The sequence below is a fragment of the Hypomesus transpacificus genome, chromosome 8 (genome assembly GCF_021917145.1).
Source record: "Hypomesus transpacificus isolate Combined female chromosome 8, fHypTra1, whole genome shotgun sequence".
In the NCBI taxonomy this organism is placed as follows: Eukaryota; Metazoa; Chordata; class Actinopteri; order Osmeriformes; family Osmeridae; genus Hypomesus; species Hypomesus transpacificus.
The window spans coordinates 2,852,095-2,873,503 of NC_061067.1; the positions used below are offsets into that span (position 1 = coordinate 2,852,095).

A 21,409-nucleotide genomic window follows, 5' to 3' on the forward strand; every position below is an offset into this window, starting at 1 on the left:
CTTCCGAGATATAATGATGCATTTACGCTCCTGCAGGTATTCATCCCACAGTTGGCCGTCGAAAGAAAGGAGACGCGGTTCTGGGTCATCTCCAAGGAAACTTAGCGCCCTTCCATACAACCGAATTTGGACCAATCCCGATCCGATTCCGCCGACAGCAGAAAGGATTTGGTCTTAGTGGGCGCCCACGAACCACTAGAGAAGCTAAAACTGAAACAAGCGCCCTCTCTCATCTCCTGAACAGGTTTATAAAGACACCCAGAAGGGACGTGACAGTGTGAAAGGATGAGGTTGTCTCTGCTTGTGAGGCGAGACATGGACGCCCCCCACTCAACCCCTACTCGCGGGCCCAACCTTATAGATACGTTTGATCCATGACATTTCCTCCTAATTGCCATGGCGATGGCAAAGCTTGGGCTCCCATCCGTTTCAGAAACTGTTGCCACGGGAGCGAGGACATGAAGGATGTCGTTCCCTCTGCTATTTACTCACAGATACACACACTATCTCCCTCAAATACCCGCTTGTCCCTGGGAAGGTAAAGTTTGTGTGTGGGCGTGTGTTTGTGATTGGGTGTGTGTATTTGTGTCCGTGAGAGTGTGTGTTTGTGTGGACTTGTGTGAGAATGTGCGCGCCTGCGTTTGTGTAAGTGAATGTGTTTGTTTGTTTGTGTGTGCATTTGTGTGTGTGTTTGTGTGTGCATGTGTGTGTGTTTGTGTGTGAGTGTGAGTGAGTGTGTGTGTGTGTGTGTACTTGTGTGATGGAGTGTGTGTGTGTGTGTGTACTTGTGTGATGGAGTGTGTGTGTGTTTGTGCGATAGTGAATGTGTGTCTCAGCATGATGTTCATTCCCCATGGTGTAGAATCCCATCAGAGTGCAGGTCTCAGTAGTCAGAGATCATTAGCAGGAACACTAATTATGCTCCATGGTAAACTGGCATCAGACGAGGTCAGTCTATGCAATTAACAAAATTGTGCTGGAAGTACATTACGCCGCGATTAAAAGTCAATCGGATTGAGTTCAATCAGAGAAGGGACCGCAAACGTGATACGGCCAGCAGTCTTCCACATGATTTGATCAAGACAATGACACAGGTTGAACATGAACGTGAACATGAATGTTCCAGAAAGGACTTTGTTCCACAGACATCCGCCTCCCTCATACAAAGCACCTCAGCTTCGGTTTTTCTTAAGGCTACCACTCTGTGCGAAACATAGTCATAATGGAAAGACATTAGCCACCTGAACCTTCAGCTGGCTAAAAGGAAAAAAGGAAATGTAGGATATAAACCTGTGATATTTCAAAGTGAATAATTTGTTCCTGTCTGTTGACGATAATGACTCAAATGGCCGGTGGCTGGAGAGTAGGGCTGTGGGCCTTGTTACCCGAGAGGGTCAATTGCCGGTCGGAACACAATGCATGACAGACATGCTGTAATTAGAGGGTGGCAAAGGAAGTGAACCCAGAATGGGCCTGATTTCTATCACTGAAACGAGATGGAGGGTGTGTGGTGAGGGTGAACCGTGTGTGTGTGTGTGTTTATGGTTGTGTGTGCGTTTGTATGTATGTTTGTTTGTAGGTTGCGTGTTGGCGTTTGTATGGTTGTGTGTGTGTGTGTAGGAGGGGGGCGGGGTTACGCACCTGCAGACCGATAGGACCAGGTGGACCTGGGAACCCTCTGGCTCCTTCATCTCCCTTCTGGCCAAACATTCCCTGCTGGCCTCTGGGCCCGGGCTCTCCATCGCCCCCCTGAGGTTGGAGGAGAACATGTCAGGACGACTCAACCGGACAGCTGGTGATCAGGAATGGATAGATAATGGAGAAATGATGGATGGATGAGGGAGAGATGATGAATAGATGATGGAGAGATGATGGATGGATGATGGATGGATGATGGAGAGATGATGGATGGATGATGGAGAGATGATGGATGGATGATGGAGAGATGATGGAGGGATGATGGATAGATGATGGAGAGATGATGGAGAGATGACAGACGAATGATGGAGAGATGATGGATAGATAATGGATAGATCATGGATGGATGATGGATGGATGATGGATGGATCATGGAGAGATGATAGACCAATGATGGAGGGATGACAGATAGATGATGGATAGATGAAGGATAGATAATGAATAGATGATGGATAGATGATGGAGAGATGATGGAGGGATGATGGAGAGATGATGGATGAATGATGGAGAGATCATGGATGGATGATGGATGGATGATGGATGGATGATGGAGGGATGATGGAGAGATGATGGAGAGATGATGGAGGGATGATGGATAGATGATGGAGAGATGATGGATAGACGGTGGATAGAAGAAGGATAGATGATGGAGAGACGTTAGACTCACAGCAGGTCCAGGTGCTCCGATGGGGCCTTGAAGACCAGCTGGTCCTGGAGGACCCTGGAACACAGACAAGATACCAGGTGAGATAACACGGGGCGAGATAACACACGTACAATAACACAGGTCAGCGACAGATTGAAAGAGAGAGAGGCTCAAAAAAAGACACACCTGTTCTCCCTTGTCCGCTTTGCTTCCCTTCTGACCAGGTTCACCAACCTCTCCCTGAAAAATAAAGACACACACACACACACGCACACACATGTAAGGATAAGTTGATGTGCAACCAGGGTGACACTATTGGTGGCACTATTGAAGCACTATGGATAATCCTGATCATAACCTTAAGGGCTGTGGTAACATTTAAAAGCGACGACAACCGCATTTCACATTTAATATTTCTATCCCAATTAGGTCTTGTTGGTAAGCTGGAACGCAATGTTGGATAAGCTGCAAAAAGGGACAGAAAGACATATTTGCTGTGCAGATGGCCTGGGTGTGAATCCAGAGATTAAGATGGATTGCTGTTCAGGTTTTCGATGCGAACGTGGCCTAGATGCGGGCCTGGTGAAGGAGATGAGCTGGGGCAGGAGGAGCCCAGAGGGACTCACCTTGTCCCCGTCCTCTCCAGGCGGGCCCTGGGGTCCAGCAGGGCCGGGCAGACCCACTGGACCCTGGATGCCATCGCGGCCCGCCGGCCCCAGGGGACCCTTCTCTCCCTGGACACAGACAACACAAAAACACCCGTGAGAACAGCACCGAGGAGAGAGACGCACCCTCATTGCCTCTCTCGACCAGCAATGGACAGAGGGAGGGAGGGGAGATGGACAGAGCGAGGGAGGAGGTGAGGGAGTGGCGAGGGAGGGGCGAGGGGTTGAGGAAGGGGATGAGGGGAGATAAACAGAGGGAGGAAGGGAGGGGGTGAGGGGTACTTACGGGCGCTCCTTTCTCTCCAGCAGGTCCCGGGGGGCCCTGGGGGCCAGTCCTACCGGACAAGCCGATTGGTCCTGCTGTTCCAGCAGCTCCTCTTTCACCAGGGGAACCCTGTGTGTGTGTGTGTGTGTGTGTGTGTGTGTGTGTGTGTGTGTGTGTGTATGTGTCAGTAAAAGCATGAGTGTGTGAGCATGAGTGTTTATTTGAAAGAAGGAGAAAGTTTTGAAGACCCGATGAGCTCACATAAAAGATTCGTCCAATGCAGTGGTTTTGGTTCGACCAAATCTACTTCAGCATTCTGTCATGATGTGTGTGAAAACAAACTTTCCTTTTAGGATATTTACAAAACAACCTTCGCCTCTGATGTTCACTGCTAATGGGTCTGGGAGGAAAAAGAAAAACTCAAAAGCGTAAAACACAAAAGCTCCCATTTCCGACGCGGCGTATTTAGTACGTCTTATCCTGCACTTCTGGGCTGCTTTTAGCCGTGACACTTGGGTCCTACTTCAGATACCACTCTCGCTCGTTCGCTAGCTGGGCAGGCCTCGTCTCAATACGTTATGCGAGAAGGGAGAGCTAGAGGAGCAGAAAGCCTTCATCTGGACCCCAGTGATGTGATTACCGAGAGAAGCTAGCTCGTCTAACGAGAGCCCGATGCCCCCTGACAGAGACCCGTTGTTCGGTTTGCGCGATGGAACAAGGCCACTTTTTCTGCTTTCTGACAAGACGGAGAGCGGATCTTGGGAGAGCTCGCCAGATGACGGGAACAGGCTCGCTGAGGGCTGCGTAGAGTTTGAAAGGGCGGGGGGGTGGGGGGGGGTGGAGTCACACGGGCGGCGCGTGAGCAGGCCCGACAGGGTGAGTCACTGCGTGGACATGCTCTCATAAACCCGGATTGCGGCGGGGGGGGCGGAGAGGGGGGGAGGAGGCGAGGGGGGGGTGAGGGGAGGAGAGGATGGGTGGAGGGCTGTGTGTGACGGGCTTGGTTCCCAGGAGACGGTTGGCGGGGGGTAAACAATCAGAATCCTAGACCAATCTACCTAGGGCATGATTGCTCCGAAGATGAAACTCTGTGCGCTAAGTGATTGAAGTGTGGTGAACTGTGACTGCAGTCATTTCTTAGTAAAAAAAAAAAATCGAAACCCAAGGACTGTAAGGCAGTTAGGATGATAATGAGAGACATACCTTGGGAACACAGATTCATAAGCCGTCAAGTTGAATTTATATCTTACCTATACACACAATAGTTCTTTCATACGTCTGAGTTCTATAGAGGTATTCATTTGATGACCTGTATATATTTGACACTAGGCTTCACCCAAAATAAATTATTAAGTAAGTATTCCATCATCAAATTATCAGCTGATCCACAGTCTACTCTCTAAATTGAGAGATACAAGCCAAATGTTTTATCTTAAAAGGCTTTGCCGGCACATTTACTTTGTCATCTTCAGTTCAAGATCAATTACCTGGACCCAAGCCTGAACTCTCAGAGGAAGTTAGTTTTGAGAAACTGAATGCTGCTTCTGCCCTTTTAGAGATACAGGTCTACATCGATGATGAGGTAACCATGGCAACGAGGTAACCATGACAACGGGGTAACCATGACAGTGAGGCACTTACCACCGGGCCGGGGGGACCCTGGGGGCCTTCACCTCCCTTCAGGCCAGCGGGACCCTGGAACAACACAACAGAGACACGCACGGTTACTCACTCAAACAGCTCAACCAGAAAAACACACACAGTCCCCTTGTCTGAAGCACACAGTTGTCAGGGGAGTCTTTCACAAGTGACATGACCACTTCAACAATCTTTTTTGGTGTTGTTTCTCTGAACATAGACATGTATGGGCCGCACGCACAACGCAGTCTCTGGTGGATTTACTTCGAAGATCATTGGAGACCGCTGGAACAGAGCGTGTCTGACCAGGGCATAGTGCAGAGAGGCTGGCGGAAGCTGCTTGCTTTCCAGCCCTCTCAAAAGACGCCTGCTAAAAATGCTGGGAAATTGGTCAGAGAGCTCTCCCCTCGGCTGAAGGGACTTGAGATGGATCACGGTCGAACTCAGAGTTCTTCATACACTGAGACAGCTTACTTAACACTTACAGGGGGGGGGGGGGGGCCTATGCAATGCAAGTAAGAGTACGTGAGCGAAATAAAAGTCGCTGCTCTAAGGCGCCGGGGTCGCATCAGGACTGCCGAATCGCCTCGACAACCATGGGTGTTTGTTCTCTACTTCTCCTGTGATAACAATGCATCAATGTTGACCTTGTTTGAGAGGAACTCTTGTGTCAGAAAGCTGAAGGCTGGTTTTAGGGGTACGGGTACAGACGTTTTTGGACAGGAGAAGAGAGAAGGAGAGGGTGAGGTGAGGGTAGAGAGAGGGAGAGGTTGAGGGGGGAGAGAGGGTGAGGTGAAGGGAGAGAGAGGGAGAGGTTGAGGGGGGAGAGAGGGAGAGGTTGAGGGGGGAGAGATAGGGAGAGGTTGAGGGGATAGAGAGGGTGGGGTGAGGGGAGAGAGAGGGAGAGGTTGAGGGGGGAGAGAGGGAGAGGTTGAGGGGGGAGGGATAGGGAGAGGTTGAGGGGATAGAGAGGGTGGGGTGAGGGGAGAGAGAGGGAGAGGTTGAGGGGGGAGAGAAGGTAAGGTGAGGGGAGAGAGAGAGAGGGAGAGGTTGAGGGGAGAGAGAGGGAGAGGTTGAGGGGGGAGAGATAGGGAGAGGTTGAGGGGATAGAGAGGGTGGGGTGAGGGGAGAAAGAGGGAGAGGTTGAGGGGGGAGAGAGGGTAAGGTGAGGGGAGAGAGAGGGAGAGGTTGAGGGGAGAGAGAGGCAGAGGTTGAGGGGAGAGAGGGGAGAGATGTGAGGTAGAGGGGGAGGGAGGAAAGAGGGGAGAGTAGACAGAGCGTGAGGCAAGATGAGGGGAGAGAGAAAGAGAGAGAAGGGAGGGAGGGAGGGCAGGAGGGAGGGAGATGGATGGTGATGGTCGAGAGAAGGAGAAGGTGGAGGTGACAGTGGAGAGAGGGTGAGGTGCAGGGGGGAGAGAGGGTGAGGCTGAGGTGAGAGCAAGGTTGCTTGTTTGTTGAGCTCGTCTCAGAGAAGGTATTTACTGGCCCATATTTCCCCCTCAGGCACTCTCTCATCAAATGTGCAGTAAAATAGAAGTGCTGGAATAAACAAGTCTGCTGGCATGTGTGTGTGTGTTTATGTGTGTGTGTGTATGTGTGTGTTTATGTGTGTACTGTAAAACACAGTAGAGTTGGTTTGTGTAATGCATCATGTATCATTCTTTTTGTGGGTATGTGTGTGTGTGTGTGTGTGTCTGCCATGCATTGGCAAGGGATTGTGGAAATGACCAGAGTGTGCAACTGTGCAGTGTGTGCATGTCTGAGTGTAGTGTGTGTGTATGTGTTTGACTGTGTGTGGTGTCTGGGTGTGTGTCGGAGAGTATTTTGTGTGTGTATGTGTGTGTGTGTGTGTGTGTGTGTGTGTAAGCAGTTCCCTAAGGCCCAGCACACATGGCAGTCTCAGTAATGAGTCTCTTGGTGCGCTGTGTGCAGGAGTAAATTACACCAGTAGAAAACAATCAGTCCTCGTGTTGCCTGCAGAGGCTGACCTTGGACGCTACAACAGCCACCCTCACAATTTAGCTCCACTCGCCAAATTGGCAACGTTTACTTTTTAATTATTAATTGAATAAATAATGCAAACAATATAAATAAAAAAACTAATACATCTCACTCAAAAGTGCTTGTTGAAAAAGTCCTTGGATTGAACCTGAATCCCGGCCTGCAATTTGTTTCCACTGAAGTAGGTGACCATGATGCATTGCGGCATTCAAAGACTTAGTCGGTTTCAGATGCGCAAAACTATTCCGTGCCTGTTCATTTGTAAGACGTCACTTAGAATTTCCCCCACAGTGGACTGATTGGTCGGAGGAACTCAGCATATTTGATGAGGTGAACACTTCTGGAAAGGTCCTGGTTCTTTTGCAGTGAGTCGATCTTCTGTTAGGTTTCTACAGAAAATATGGAGACCGGGGGGGTGGAACCTTTGAAAGACAAGTGTTGATGCTGGTGGGGCGGTCTTACCGTTGCTCCAGGAAGTCCTCTCTCTCCTGGGAACCCTCTGAGTCCGGCTGGGCCATCCTTCCCTGCTGCTCCCTGAGGGCCTGGGTCTCCCTGAGCAGAAACACACAAGAGGAGTTAAAACCCGTCCCAGTGCACCCTGATACCGGTGCGTACACATGAACACACCCAGTACTGCACCTCAGCTGTTACCACTAAGGTTCCATGCCAAACATGGCTAATTGACTTCTGTCTCATGTTGTATTTTTTATATATTCTTGACTATATATTCTTCCAAATGTCACATAAACATGTTCTGTTTTTTTTATAAAAGGGATTAGGACTGGCAACCATCATTATTTCAATGACATGATTCACATCAGTGTCCTCCTGGCTCTCTTCTGCCTAGAGATGAGTCGTCCACGGCAACTCAGGCCAATGAGCAACACCCACTATTTTGTTTTTGCTGTCATGTCCCCTAGAGAATGGCACTGCGTTTCAAAAGCAGACCCCGCATAAAATTCAATTAGTTGGGAATAATTAAAATACCCCCGCAGGGGGAAAACGGTTCACTGCGGGACTATAAAGTAAACACAAACAGAGCTAGTAACTACAGCATCGCTGCCTGGTGCTGTAGCTCTGTGGAGGTTAGCATTAAAAGTTACCCTGATTATACTCACTAGAGACAACCAATTATGACACAACAACGCATATTGCTACACTGGCACGCAATTTTGTTTTTTTGACATCATTAAAAGGAAAAACAATGGCACTTTTCAGCATCACTTCAAAGTGCAACCCCTTTCCCCTCCCCCTTGTATAAGCAGTCTAGTCTTTATCTGCTAACTCTGAGGCAGAAAAAGTAGGCTTCGGTAGTATAAGAGGATTTGGGCTTCTCTGCCAAGACGTTCCCAGAGCTGCCCCTGGAATATTGATGAGGAAACCCCAGACAGGGAGCCGAGGTGGGCTGTGAGTGGCAGAGGGTCTGGAGGTAGCAGATGGACCTGATTAAACTGTCTCCTTTCCGGGGAGAGGAAGAAAATGAAAGTCGGAGACAGGGAGGGGGAGGAAGGGGAGGAGGGGGGGTGGTGGCCTTGGGGCTTTGGAGGCCTATTTTGAATAAGGCCGTCCTTCTTCAAAATGGCCACTGTCTGCTTTTAATAGGCAATGATATGGCCAGCCAGGGAGGGAACTAACTCCCCTTCGCTCCCCAAACCCTGGGTAGTTTCGCCGTCTGGCTGACGAAACACCACAAGGAGGAGGAAGTCAATCATCGGGTCACTCTGGGACAACTGTCAGGTATTTTGTGTTTGTCTTGGCTCGGTGTTCATATGTGCTCGTTAAACACAACAGAAGAAGAATTCAGAGGTGTCCTTCTAGATACCGACCCCAGGACACCCACACACTCTCCCTGCTTTAACACCAGCCTGACAGCCATCTCCACCCCAACCCCAACATTTTAGTAAGACAATGATATTTAACGCATCCTCAGGTAAAGCTGTCCCACCCACATTTGAAAACAAACCCAAGCCCCTGGTCGCCAGCCCCTCCCTGACGGCTGGTTCTCACCTTGGCTCCCTCCTTGCCAGCGGCACCAGGTAGACCCTGTTCTCCAGGTGGCCCTGGGGGCCCGGGGTGACCTCTCTCTCCCACGGGGCCCGTCTCTCCGGTGGGACCCTGTCAGGGGTGTCATGGGTAACCGACATCAGTCACACGGCCCTGAAGGTGCCTGGGCTGTTTCTACGTGAATACCAGGGACTGCTGTGGCTTCTGATTGGTTAATCGCTGAATACCGCTGATTGGCGGAGAGCTGGTGAGAGGGATACTCACCTGAGGGCCGACCACGCCTCCTGGTCCAGGTGGGCCTGTCTTCCCTTGGAACCCCTGCAGGACACAACACCTGAGTCAAGACTGGAACCTGATTGGAAGATACATCCACGTGACACACGCTCACACAAATGCTCATGCCTTCTTCTGATTGGTCTTTTCTATCCACTAGTTTCAATAGGCTGATGGTTTGGGAGTTAGCGTTGTGTGCATTTACGTAGGATCCTTTAAGTGGACTGTTTTAATAGGTGGATGGAAAGTCATGTGAATAGGGAAAACTGTTGCCATAACTGCACATGTGCAAACAGAATAACGTACAAAATATAAACTTAGATATTGTTTTAGTTTCTTTGATTCCGTTTTTTAACAGTTATGTTATGAAAACCGATTCTAAAAAACGGATACGGAAAGATGATGTGTTCATTTCCATGTTCAGCCCTGTTCAGTGTATAGATTCAGGGGGCTTTGTATTTCGAAATAACTTTATTGCCACTGTCGCTTACTTACAGAACCACCTCACCCCGAGGAGTAAGATGGCACATCGTATGACCTTGAGGTCAAACGCGATGCACTTTACCCATGGGCCTTTGCTGCAATAACAAAGTTAGTGTGGAACACATGCAACTACTTCACGAGCGCAGCAGCTGTGTTAGCAGTGAAGTCATGACTCAGCACACACGGGACAACAGCACAGACACAAAGCAACAAACTTCAAGCAACAAACAAGGTCTTCCAAAGGACAATCTTTTGGGGCCGTTGACAAATGCAGATATTCAATCAGAAGCAGACAGGTTGAGTGATCGACCTTCAGCGGTGCGCTTGATTTCGACACAGCAGCCAGGAAGGCCGACTTGATTCGGAAGTCACGAGTCTGTGATTGCGCGCTCGTGTTCAGCGTGAAACGGATTCCACCATCAGACAGCGAGCTCATCCTCACGCGTCATCACCCCCACGAATCACTTTATGCGAATCAAACGCACCCCTGAAATGTGACCCTCTCGCCATCAATTAAATTCCGATGTTCCCGGTGAGTATTTCCGTCATATCTCGAGAGGACTCAATGCTGACGGGACACCGTCCACCATCAGGTGAGGAGAAGGAACCGGTCAGAACCCCCATCAACATTCCAATGAGCTGCGAGTTCAGAGAGGCCGTCCACCGGGTTTATGGATCGTCCTGTGAGCGAAGAACTCTGTGTGTGCTTTGCATGTTTCCCCAGCAGAACGTACACCTCAGAGCTTTCAACCATCTAACAAAGGCCGCGGACAACATGGAGTGAGTGGAAGCTCGATGAAACGGACGTGATCGATGCGCGACACAAAACACACCTCGTCTAACTCGGAGAGAGAGAGGGGGAGGAGCAGCACGCAGGCCCAGCACGCACACGCAGAGAGGGACCAACGGCACGTGGGTTTCAGAAGACCAAAGACTGTCTAGCTCCTGTTCTTCCTACCCAGTTGTGTGATTGTTTTTTGGGTTTGTTTTTTATATGGCGGCGGTGGACGATTGTGTTCCACAGTAATCTCAGATGCATTAGCGTGAGGGGCCTAATGATTTACAATCAGGTAATGTTAGGGGAAGGGATCCACGGATAGCATTACAGGCCGAGCAGTGAATCAAAGACGGATAGAATTCAATCTCTATTTCAGCTAAACGGTTCCTTGACTAGAGCTCGGAATGGTCGGATCTCTGCCTCGGGCGAGGAGTTTAACTGCCGTGATCAATTCTCGTATTGGGCGCTCCGCATATCTGTTTACTGGGTGATAAATCTGGTGTCGTAAACATCTTAATGAACACTCTTTATCGATGTCATCGGAATGAGAGTGAGACTGTGAGGGGGGAGGAGTTGTGTGTCTTTGTGTGTGTGAGTGAGTGAGTGAGAGAGAGAGAGAGAGAGAGAGAGAGAGAGAGAGAGAGAGAGAGAGAGAGAGTGTAACTGTGAATGTGCGTGTGTGTGGAAGTGTGTGTGAGAGTGTGTGTGAGTGAGTGTGCGCGACAACATACTTCGTTTTAATGTGTCATTTGGGGAAAGAGATAGACGGAAGGGAAACTTTAACGATTGGTGGGATGCTCCGTCAAGCTTTTAACAACCTTCATTGCCTTCCAAGACTAAACAAATTGAGGCGGACAAATGCAAAGCATTGCTGGGTGCAATCTCAGACCCATTCCCTGAGAGCAAATTTACACCACCAGATACAACATCTCAGTAAAGCTACTATCATGGTTGATCTACATGATGCCTATCTGTCTAATGCGATCATGACGATTTGCAGCAATCGTTTTTTGAAGGAAGTTCAGCATGCAGCTACTGGTGATCAGTTTGATCAGGATGTCTGCTCAAGGCTTAGGGATTCATGTCTCTCCTCAACGAGCTGAACTGATACACACACCAACCCATCTGGCTGTAATGACTCTAGCCCCCTGAGTGCGTGTGTGTGTGTGTCCGTCAGGCGTCATGCGAAGTGAGACGGGGCCGAGCTAGACCCTCGAGCAGACCTGCGCGAGATGGCTCCAGCCCTCCAGGCCCCCGCGGCGTTCCGCTCTGGCCAACGCCGCACGGGGCTCTCCATCCAAAAGCATCTGGCATGCGCCCGAGACGGGGGAGGAAGCCCGACCGAAACGGGAGCCCTCCGGTCGGGTGCGTGACGCGCCTTTTCGTGCGGAAGGGAAACTCATTTGAGCGACAGGAATGTGAAAGCGCTCGCTTCTCGGCGCAGCTGGATTTAGCGTCGCTGTCGTCGCTTGCAGAAGACGCCACCCTCCCCTCCCTCCACACACGCACACGCGGCCTTGAACACGTTCCAACGACCTGAAGCGAGCTGTCGAACTCCTGGCTCCGCGGCGCGACAAACGCCAGCTACCTCTCGCGGTCAAGTCCCACCAGGTGTGAAAAGTTAAGACAACGAGGGGGGGGGGGGGGGTTGGATACACCCCGCCCTGGAAACAACGAGGCGTCTAACGCTTCCACGTCTGGAGGGAAGTGACCGGTGGAGACAAGCGACCGGGGGGTGCTCAGGGGCGTGACAGCTCTGGGAGGGGGCGTGGCCGGGGACACTCACCGTCTCTCCGCGCTGGCCAGGGTGTCCGGGCAGACCGTCCTTCCCAGGGGGTCCCTGAGTCGCGGAGAGAGGAGATCGTTAGAGGAGGAAGGACAGGAAATGGAACACTGTCCTTGATCGGCGTAGCTGGTTTCCTTATGTAAACTAGAGGTTAAAGCTCGAGAACTAGTTGGCTAAGGATAGTCACGGAGCTCATGGAGAACGATACACAGTGTTTGAGAGGGTACCGTGTGGTCGTTGTGGCAGGTGAACACTTACAGGGGGGCCTTTCGGTCCTGAGAAGCCCACTGGGCCCTGGGGTCCTTGAGGTCCCTGGAATGAACAGATGAACAGTGAGGAAGAGGAAGAATGGGAGGGTCCATGGGAGGAGTCTATGGAGCTATGTGGGCGGAGTCTGATGGGGAACGAGGGAGGAGTCTATGAGGATATGTGGGCGGAGTCTGATGGGGAACGAGGGAGGAGTCTATGAGACTATGTGGGCGGAGTCTCATGCGGTAATGGGGAAAAGTCTGTGAATGTCTGTGGGAGGAGTCTAAGGTGATCTGTGGGAGGAATCGAACAAGATATGTGGGAGGGGTCAAAGGAAAGATGTGGGAGGAGTCTATGGCGCTGTGCGGGCGGAGTCTTAATTGAACACTCCGGAGACAGCCTTGGAGCCTGTCTGGTGAGGACAGACAAGGACAGATGTTAGAGACCCAGCCTGTGTCCTGATGAAGAGATGATGCCTGAGCATTAGCTAATGAAGAAGGCAATAATGAGGCCAACGTGTTATAATATAATACGTACATTGGCCTCAGAATACGGGCAACACATATTAGAACACGAGAGATGAACAGCCCGACGGTCAGAAGGTGGGACCCGAGGAGGACGAACATGAAGTAGAATACGATATACAGTCTATCTGGGAAGGAAGACGTGAATCTAAAGCCTGAAAAAGTGTCTTTGAATACGGGGAGACATGAAAGCACTTCATGGAAGAAATGGTCCATGCTCGATAAGAACACCCTGAGATACCCCCTTGTGTTACAATGTCTTGGCTGAGTGCATCCAGGGAGCTCAAGCGATCCTGCAGATACAGGCGGGACGTTTCAGAGAAATAAGGAGAGGTGGAGAGGAAGGAAAAGAAAAGGGGAGGGAAAAGGCGGGAGAGCGAGGAGGGAGGGAGGGATGAAGAGAGATGAAGAGAGATGGCGAAAGAGGGAAAGGGAGAGAGATGAGGAGGAGGAGACAGATAAAGAGAGGGAGAGAGAGACGAGGATGGAAAGAGAGAGAGAGAGAGATGAAGGGAGAGGGAGTAAAGAGAGAAAGAGAGGGAGAGAGAGAGGTACCACAGTACAATTGATTCAGCCCATGGCAGGAGCCCAAAACCCAGCCTGACTGTAAATGACTCCAGCAGCAAGTGCCCAGCAATGATATAATTGATCCATAATTGTTTCCCGTATCGAACACTAGCCCCTCTACTCACTCACACACACTCACACACACACACTCACCCCCCCCACCCCTCCACACACAGGCGCTTAACGCTCCTTTACCAAGCCATTTCCCCATAGAAAGCCCGTGGTCGCGTGACAGCTACCGACGGGACCATTTCCTCACGGGGGAGAGGGAGGCCGTGTGGAGGGACTTACTCTTTCACCAGGCGGGCCTGGGGGTCCGTCGTTGCCCGCTGTGCCCTGAAACACACAGGAGAAGAGCACACGTGAGCCCCGGAGTCGTCCACCCTCGCACCGACACACACAGGGACCGTCCCGTCACAAGCACACCTGGGATGGGGCCGGATGGAGCGGGGCCTTACCTTAGGGCCTGGCTTGCCTGTTGGACCTCGCGCACCCCGAGCGCCACGTGGACCCTGAGGGGGACAGGAGAGACAGGGGCAGGGGTCAGATCCAGACTGGTCCCCGGGTCAGGATGGACCAGTGGTAGATGTGGGTGTCTCTCGAAAAGCTACCCAACTACATATATAGGCGTGTTTTGGTGTTTTGTGGTCGTTAAGAAGTAGCTGAGCCACCCGTGAGAATTGAAGAATAATCCCGCGACTGGGATAGTGGTAGGGTTGGTGTGCATGCAAATGTTCTCATTTGGACAGTATGTGACAGAGTGACATCAGACAGCTTTGGCGTCACCGAGGGGGACCTACCGTCGGACCTCGTTGCCCCCTTGGACCTGGCTTGCCCGCTACACCCTGTCACGGACGAGAGAGAGAGAGAGAGACAATGCAGGTCAGACGGAGGTCATGGAGAGACGTACTGAGGCATCAGGCTCCCACGTCAACGAGGCAATTCGCTGAAAACAAGTCAATCCACAGCGGACACACATGGTGCTGTTTCTTTTCAGCGGTCTAAACTGCGTGTGCATGCGCTCCTCCGGCAGGCCCGGGTGACCCGGGTGAATTCACTGAGGGAACACAAATCGTTTCAGCATCTTTTGTTCCTCGCCGCATTGATTTGGGCTTGGTGCTTTATTTGTGCCAGCTCATCATATAGATGCTTTTACAATGGGAAATCCATTTCCTTTTGTGCGGTGTTATGATGCAGTGTGCGTGCCACACTCCAAAGGAAAGAGAAAAGACGAAACCTGTGGAGAACGGGGGGAAGGGGCGAGGGGGGAAAGGAGAGGGGGATGAAGGGATGGGGGGAGAGGGAAGGGAGAGGAGAGGAGATGAGAAGGGAGGGGCGGGGGAGGGGGGGAGAAATGGGAGGAGGGGACGAGGGAGAGGGGGAAGAAGGCGAGGGAGGGGGGAGGGGCATTCGATCCATCTTACCCTGGCTCCTTTTTCTCCATTGGCTCCCGGGAACCCAGGGAATCCAGATGAACCCTGTGGGTCAGAGCAGCAGATTTAGAGGGCAGCTGGCCACGGTGTGCGTGTGGATGAGAGAGGGCTGGAGACAGTGAGGCTGCCCCTGTCGCTGTCAGCTCCTCTCTGTGTCTCTGTGTCTGTGTGTGTCTCTGTGTGTGTGTGTCTCTGTGTCTGTGTATCTCTGTGTGTCTCTGTGTCTGTGTGTCTGTGTGTCTCTGTGTCTCTGTGTCTCTGTGTCTCTGTGTGTCTCTGTGTGTGTGTGTGTCTGTTTGTGTCTGTGCCTCTGTGTGTGTCTGTGTATCTCTGTGTGTCTCTGTGTCTGTGTGTCTGTGTGTCTCTGTGTCTCTGTGTCTCTGTGTGTGTGTGTCTGTGTATCTCTGTGTGTCTCTGTGTCTGTGTGTCTGTGTGTCTGTGTGTCTGTGTGTCTCTGTGTCTCTGTGTCTCTGTGTGTGTGTGTGTGTGTGTCTGTGTGTCTCTGTGTCTGTGTGTGTGTCTGTGTCTCTGTGTCTCTGTGTCTCTGTGTGTCTAGGAGAGAGCCCCACTGACTGGACATGCCCATCACTATGAGATTACGCAGACTAGAGGAGATCTTCGAGTTTGATGAATGATCACGACTTTCCACTGACATGGTGGGTAGGGAATACGCACACACACACACGCACACACACACACACACACACTCGTACACACACTCCTGTTTGTGGATGTGAAAGCATATAAATGCAGAAATGCTGAGTGTAAACACAAACATCCATAGAAAGGACACCTGTTCTGTAAACTGTACGAATGAACATACCATACGTCCCTCGTGTCTTATACAAAAAAAAAATGTTTGAGTGAAATAAACGTATATTGTAGTTAAATTGTGATATTGTGAATGAATTAATGAATTAAATGTATATCTTCGAGTTCATTTTTTTTATATTCTAGCGAAATATTTTGCATCAGGAACTTTTTTTTAATGTTATCTCTAGCCGGGCCCACCGCAAGAATGTCAATTTCCAGAGTGTGATCTGTGCGAATAATCAATAAAAGACTTGGACTTTGGGGATTGGGGATGGGTAGCTGCTGGTGATGGATGACGGTCACGCTCTCAGAAGTTCAAAACACTGACCTGTGAGCAAACCCTCTCCTGACTGCACTGGAAGCATTGAAAACAGGTCAACATGTCACTCTCTCTCTCTCTCTCTCCCTCTCTCTCTCTCTCTCTCTCTCTATCACTCTCTCTCTCTCTCTCTCTCTCTCTCTCTCTCTCTCTCTCTCTCTCTCTCTCTCTCTCTCTCTCTCTCTCTCCAACATGCATACATTCCCGTCCTCAGACACTGTTTGGCAAACCAATCCAGAGGAGACAGTGATGGAGCTGGAGGAATCTCAGAACACTTTGATGGACTACAAATCCCACCATGACTCTCACCCGGTGGTCCCTCTTTCAAACCGCCATGGCAGCGCTTCAACAGATCACTTATTAAACATCCAGGTTGGCAGCCTTTGCACATAAATTACTGTCTGCTAGGATCCCGGGCCGACTGAATGAATTCCATGTAATCATCTGGCATATGGCTAATCTTTTAATCCGAGTCAGCACGGAATCAAAGAACAATGTGAACTGTGATGTGTTAAACGTGGATGACGGACGGCGTGGGCTTGTGTTGCCGCGGGACACGAACGCGCGTGGAGGTGTGTGCGCGCACGCGCGCGTGTTGTTGACAAACCTTTGGTCCTTGTCTTCCTGGATAGCCTGGCAATCCTGGAACTCCCAGTTTCCCCTGGAAACAGAGCACGTCTGATCAATAGGAGTTCAGAGGAATCCCAGCCCATGGCTCAGATCTCATTTGAGCCATGCACAGTATGGCAGTAAGCACAGTGTAGTGCAGTATAGCATAGTTTAGTATAGCATGATATAGCCGATGATATAGTATAGTGTGTGTACGCTGTGTGTGTACGCGTGAGTGTGTGTAGCTACCTTGTCTTCAGCATGTGTGTGCGTGTGTGTGTACCTTCTCTCCAGCGTGTCCCATGGGGCCTGACTCTCCGTTGGGACCCGCTCGTCCCTTGGGCCCCTCCGGGCCATCCTCACCACGCGATCCCAGCATCCCCAGCTCTCCCTGCACACACACACACACACACACATACCATACACACACACACGTACACACACATGCCATACACAAACACACACACACCATACACACACAGTATTTAGACGTACACACACGTAAACACACACAATTCTTGATGATTAACACCATATGGAGTGTGAATGGTTGTGCTAGGTTGTACATTTGGTCCACTCACCCTGTCACCTTTGAGTCCCATGTCCCCCTTGAAACCAGGGAAACCATCTTCACCCTAACACAGGAGAAAACAGGGTTACCATCTCTCACTCAGCATGTACTCCCTCACAATGAACCTTTCCGGAAGCAAATAAACACAGTGGTCCAGTAAGGTACAGAATAAGACACTTTTTAAACATTTTCATCGTTCAGTGTGTTTCTTTCCGATATATGCTACTGCCATCTGCTGGTGAAAGTGGGTAAAGCACCAAACATTCTGAGAACTAAGTTGACGATCAGAAGTGATCGAGCAAATTGTTTTTCTTTTTTTTCCAAGAAACATTATGACGATGACTAAACAGTGACAGACACTAATCCACCGCAGCCTCTGTGTTGCTGGGAGTCAGATGGCTGAGCGGTGAGGGAGTTGGGCTAGTAATCAGAAGGTTGCCTGATCGATTCCCCGCCGTGCTAAAATGACGTTGTGTCCTTGGGCAAGGCACTTCACCCTACTTGCCTCGGGGGAAATGTTCCTGTACTTACTGTAAGTCGCTCTGGATAAGAGCGTCTGCTAAATGACTAAATGTTGCTGCTCTAAAAAAAGTGCATTTCAGCCACATCATTCTCATTCTCACATCAGCCGTGGGTGACGAGATCAAAAAGATACCCTCTTCACCTCTCTCCCTCTCACTTCCACTTTGATTGTCTGTGTTCTCTCCCTCTCCTCTTCCCTCTCTCTCCAACTCTGTCTCTCCCTCCCTGCTTCCCCTCCCTCTCCCCCTTCGTCTTCCTGTCTGTCACCTGGCTGTGTGGCTGCTGATACATAATGCAGTGTTGTGAATCTTGACACATGTGCCCCTGGAAACCACACCAGGCTCAGAACACACACACACACACTCACACACAAGCACACACACACACACGGCGCCTTCTATCTTCACATCGAACAAACCCTCTCAAGGATTACACGTGGAGCTGTGGATGTATGTTGCTGTTATTGAAGGGATGGCTGTCAATTCAAGTACGACTACCAAACCGACTGCTTTCGCAGAAGGTAGAGGGTGTATTAAGAAACAGGATGGTAGGGCAGTGTACTTTCCAATGTTCCGTACAGCAGTTGTGTTGTGCTGTCTGGCAACCGCCGACTTTGAATGTGTGCTGGAATAGTCTCCTAGCAACCGAGATGAAAGGGATTGTGAAGAGGTGTCTGGCGCAGGATGGTGGAGCGAGAGGTGGGATCTCGACGCTCTCGTCTCAACGCGGTGTGTGGCCGCACGATCCATCTCACCCCGCGAGAGGTTCTCCCCCCCACCCCTCCCTCCTCAGCTTGAAGCAAGGCACCGATGGATCGTTGGTGCTGTTGCATTTCCCATTCGGTCCCGTTCCCGACTCGTCCTGGTGATGTGTTGTATTGACTCGAGTCCAAATCTTACCCTAAGCTATCTCCCCCCCAACTATGTCCCCACTGAGCACTTTCCAAACTGACTTACACGATGCCATCGTTAAACAGCTTGGATGCTAAGTTTAGGGTCTACGTCAGTGATTCTCAAAACTTGTTTGGGCTCCAGTACGTTGTTTCTCAACCACTATTTGTATTGTATACATACGTGTTTATACCCATATTTTAGTGATTTACGCTCATATTTTTGGGACATTCCACCCTCTGTAGTAGGCTCACACACTGTCCAGCAGAGACAGACAGAGAGAGAGAGAGACAGTGAGAGAGAGAGAGAGAGAGAGAGAGAGAGAGAGAGAGAGAGAGAGAGAGAGAGAGAGAGAGAGACAGAGACAGAGACAGAGAGAGACAGAGAGACAGAGAGACAGAGAGACAGAGAGACAGAGACAGAGAGAGAGAGAGAGAGAGAGAGAGATCCTTCATCGACCGCCGTTCACTGGCTCACGCTCCTCAACCCGGCCTTGACAGGCGGAGCCGTACACATGTGGACACGGCCTTACATGGCCTTTCCCTCGTCAAACAAGCAAATTAATAAATGATTGTTTACCTTCTCTCCCTTTCCTCCCTTCAGGCCTCTGACTCCATCAGCACCCTGGGAAAGGAGAAACGCATGTTACAAACAGAACACGAAAGCTGCTTGGTTTTCTCAACACCCCCTATTTATTTGACAATGAAGGCATTTATTTCTTTTTTCAAAGAGAGTGCCTTTGTCAATCCCCCTTATTTACATATTCAGATATACATGAGGGGACTGAATGGTTTCAGCCATTTTGGCTTATCTCTGAGAAAGAGTTTTTCTTTCTCTTCTGTGAGGGTTCAGCTTGTTTATCGGTGCCACTCTGTGGACATCTGTCAAGCCCTCTGTGACGCCAGTTGTGAAAAAAGGGCTATAGAAATAAAATAAACAAATTGAGAGATTGGAATGCACAGTACCTTGACACCACGGGGTCCTGGGTAGCCGACGGGTCCCTGGGGCCCTGCCTGACCCTGGAGGAGGAAGACAACATGTTTTTAACACTGGCAGCCTGATCGCATGACTGGGAGGTAAGGATCTTTTTGTACATTTGATTCATTTGGCACAAAATATGATCCTCCAATCGACTGACTGATTCGTCCATGAATCCATCCATCCGTCAAGGATGCTGTTTACTTACCAGAGCTCCTTTCTCTCCAGGAGGGCCCTCTTTCCCAGGATGACCCTGCGAAAACAGACGGAAATCAAGCTCCCTCGTGTCACATGACTTATTTGGCAATATGGCTACCGTCCAGAGTTAGAGGAAGTCCTTTCTGACTTTGTGTTACATGTGGGTCTGCAGCAGCTGGTGTCAGAGTGATGGAGGCCTTAACAGCGTTCGCTTCGGGCTCATTCGAACTGTTTTACATTTGTTTACTGAGGCTTTTCACCAGCACACCTGGTGGTTCAAACTGACACGTGAGGCTGTGACAGTACACACGGGTAACGCAGCAGACTTTAGGGCCCAGAGGCTGCCTAGACCTGGGGCGGTGGTCATAACACTGACAGCTGACAGAAAGATGACAAGGTACCAGACACTTACTTTCGGAGATAGTAACAAAATATATATATTTATTTTTACAACTAAAAATGAAGCTGAGTAAAATGACAGGGAGGTAATAATAAGAATAACCAACAATTGGAACCACTTTTGAAAATTGTCATACAGTACTCTGCACTAACTCTCACTGATAGTTGTGCTATTGACCAGCCTTGTTACAAGAGACTGATCCCAGCATTCTGACACATCATTATTTTCACTTGAGTTACACAAAACCTGTGGATGCATGGGGGGAATTACAACAAAAGGGAGCAAGGGAGATGGAGGGAGCGAGATGAAGGGAAACAGAGAGAGGGAGACAGGAGAGAGAGATGAAAGAGGGAGGGAGAGAGGGAGGGAGATGGAATACCACATACAGGAGGTCCGTCGGTTCCTGGAAGTCCAGCTAACCCTGACCTTCCCTGAGGTCCCTGTAAAAAGATGAACACAGGGTTAGAGAGGTCACAACCACCATGTTACCACCATCCAGTCATCCTCCAGACAGCCCTACCACAACAGGCCTCAAACAGCAGGCCTCAACCAGCAGGCCTCAAACAGCAGGCCTACTGGGAGAGAACCTGCCGATTCAGGAGGATTCTTTTCTTTCATTTGTAGCCTTAAAATGACCAACAAACCTTTTCTCCAGGTGGTCCGATGGGGCCTTGAGGACCTGGGAGACCCTGTGTGGCAGAAAAGGACAGTTTGAAACTTGTGACCATGGCAACCGCACGCGCCCACACACACATGCACACAGAGATGCACATAGACACACACACACACTCGCGTGAGGCACCAGCACTGGAGAGCCTGCTCTTACAGGTGTGGCTGTATTTCAGACATTCCTAACACATGAATGAGATGCTTTCAGCTGCCCCCACCCCCCGCCCCTCATCAGAAAACCCTGAAAAAGGGTGGTCAGGCCCGGGGTAAAGGAGTGCATCGTGGGACTGAACGCAAGGTGAAACATTGACTCCCACCCAACAAACCCACTCAGATCTGAGTGAGTTTGCGGTCCCTAGGCCTCATTCGGAGCCATGTTCCTTCTTCCTGGGGCCCTCTTACCTGTGTTCCTGGGATACCCTGCTGACCA

The 21,409-nt window shown here is 50.3% G+C and overlaps 1 protein-coding gene across 4 annotated transcripts in view; it reads right to left on the minus strand.

The window, feature by feature from the left end:
* Positions 1-21,409, minus strand: part of col11a1a (collagen, type XI, alpha 1a) — a 71,380-nt gene that overhangs the window by 14,376 nt on the left and 35,595 nt on the right. For all 4 annotated transcript variants that reach the window (XM_047023344.1, XM_047023343.1, XM_047023346.1 and 1 more), the window contains 24 exons: positions 21,382-21,409; positions 20,955-20,999; positions 20,697-20,750; positions 19,921-19,965; positions 19,700-19,753; positions 19,314-19,358; positions 17,333-17,386; positions 17,035-17,142; positions 16,750-16,803; positions 15,002-15,055; positions 14,378-14,422; positions 14,036-14,089; positions 13,869-13,913; positions 12,496-12,549; positions 12,238-12,291; positions 9,182-9,235; positions 8,921-9,028; positions 7,376-7,465; positions 4,916-4,969; positions 3,296-3,403; positions 2,971-3,078; positions 2,531-2,584; positions 2,366-2,419; positions 1,642-1,749 (listed from right to left, as the gene is read on the minus strand). The exon at positions 21,382-21,409 is cut by the window's right edge and continues 26 nt beyond it. In XM_047023344.1, coding sequence (XP_046879300.1) covers positions 1,642-1,749; positions 2,366-2,419; positions 2,531-2,584; positions 2,971-3,078; positions 3,296-3,403; positions 4,916-4,969; positions 7,376-7,465; positions 8,921-9,028; positions 9,182-9,235; positions 12,238-12,291; positions 12,496-12,549; positions 13,869-13,913; positions 14,036-14,089; positions 14,378-14,422; positions 15,002-15,055; positions 16,750-16,803; positions 17,035-17,142; positions 17,333-17,386; positions 19,314-19,358; positions 19,700-19,753; positions 19,921-19,965; positions 20,697-20,750; positions 20,955-20,999; positions 21,382-21,409 — 1,531 coding nt within the window. The remainder of the gene's footprint in view (positions 1-1,641; positions 1,750-2,365; positions 2,420-2,530; positions 2,585-2,970; positions 3,079-3,295; positions 3,404-4,915; positions 4,970-7,375; positions 7,466-8,920; positions 9,029-9,181; positions 9,236-12,237; positions 12,292-12,495; positions 12,550-13,868; positions 13,914-14,035; positions 14,090-14,377; positions 14,423-15,001; positions 15,056-16,749; positions 16,804-17,034; positions 17,143-17,332; positions 17,387-19,313; positions 19,359-19,699; positions 19,754-19,920; positions 19,966-20,696; positions 20,751-20,954; positions 21,000-21,381) is intronic.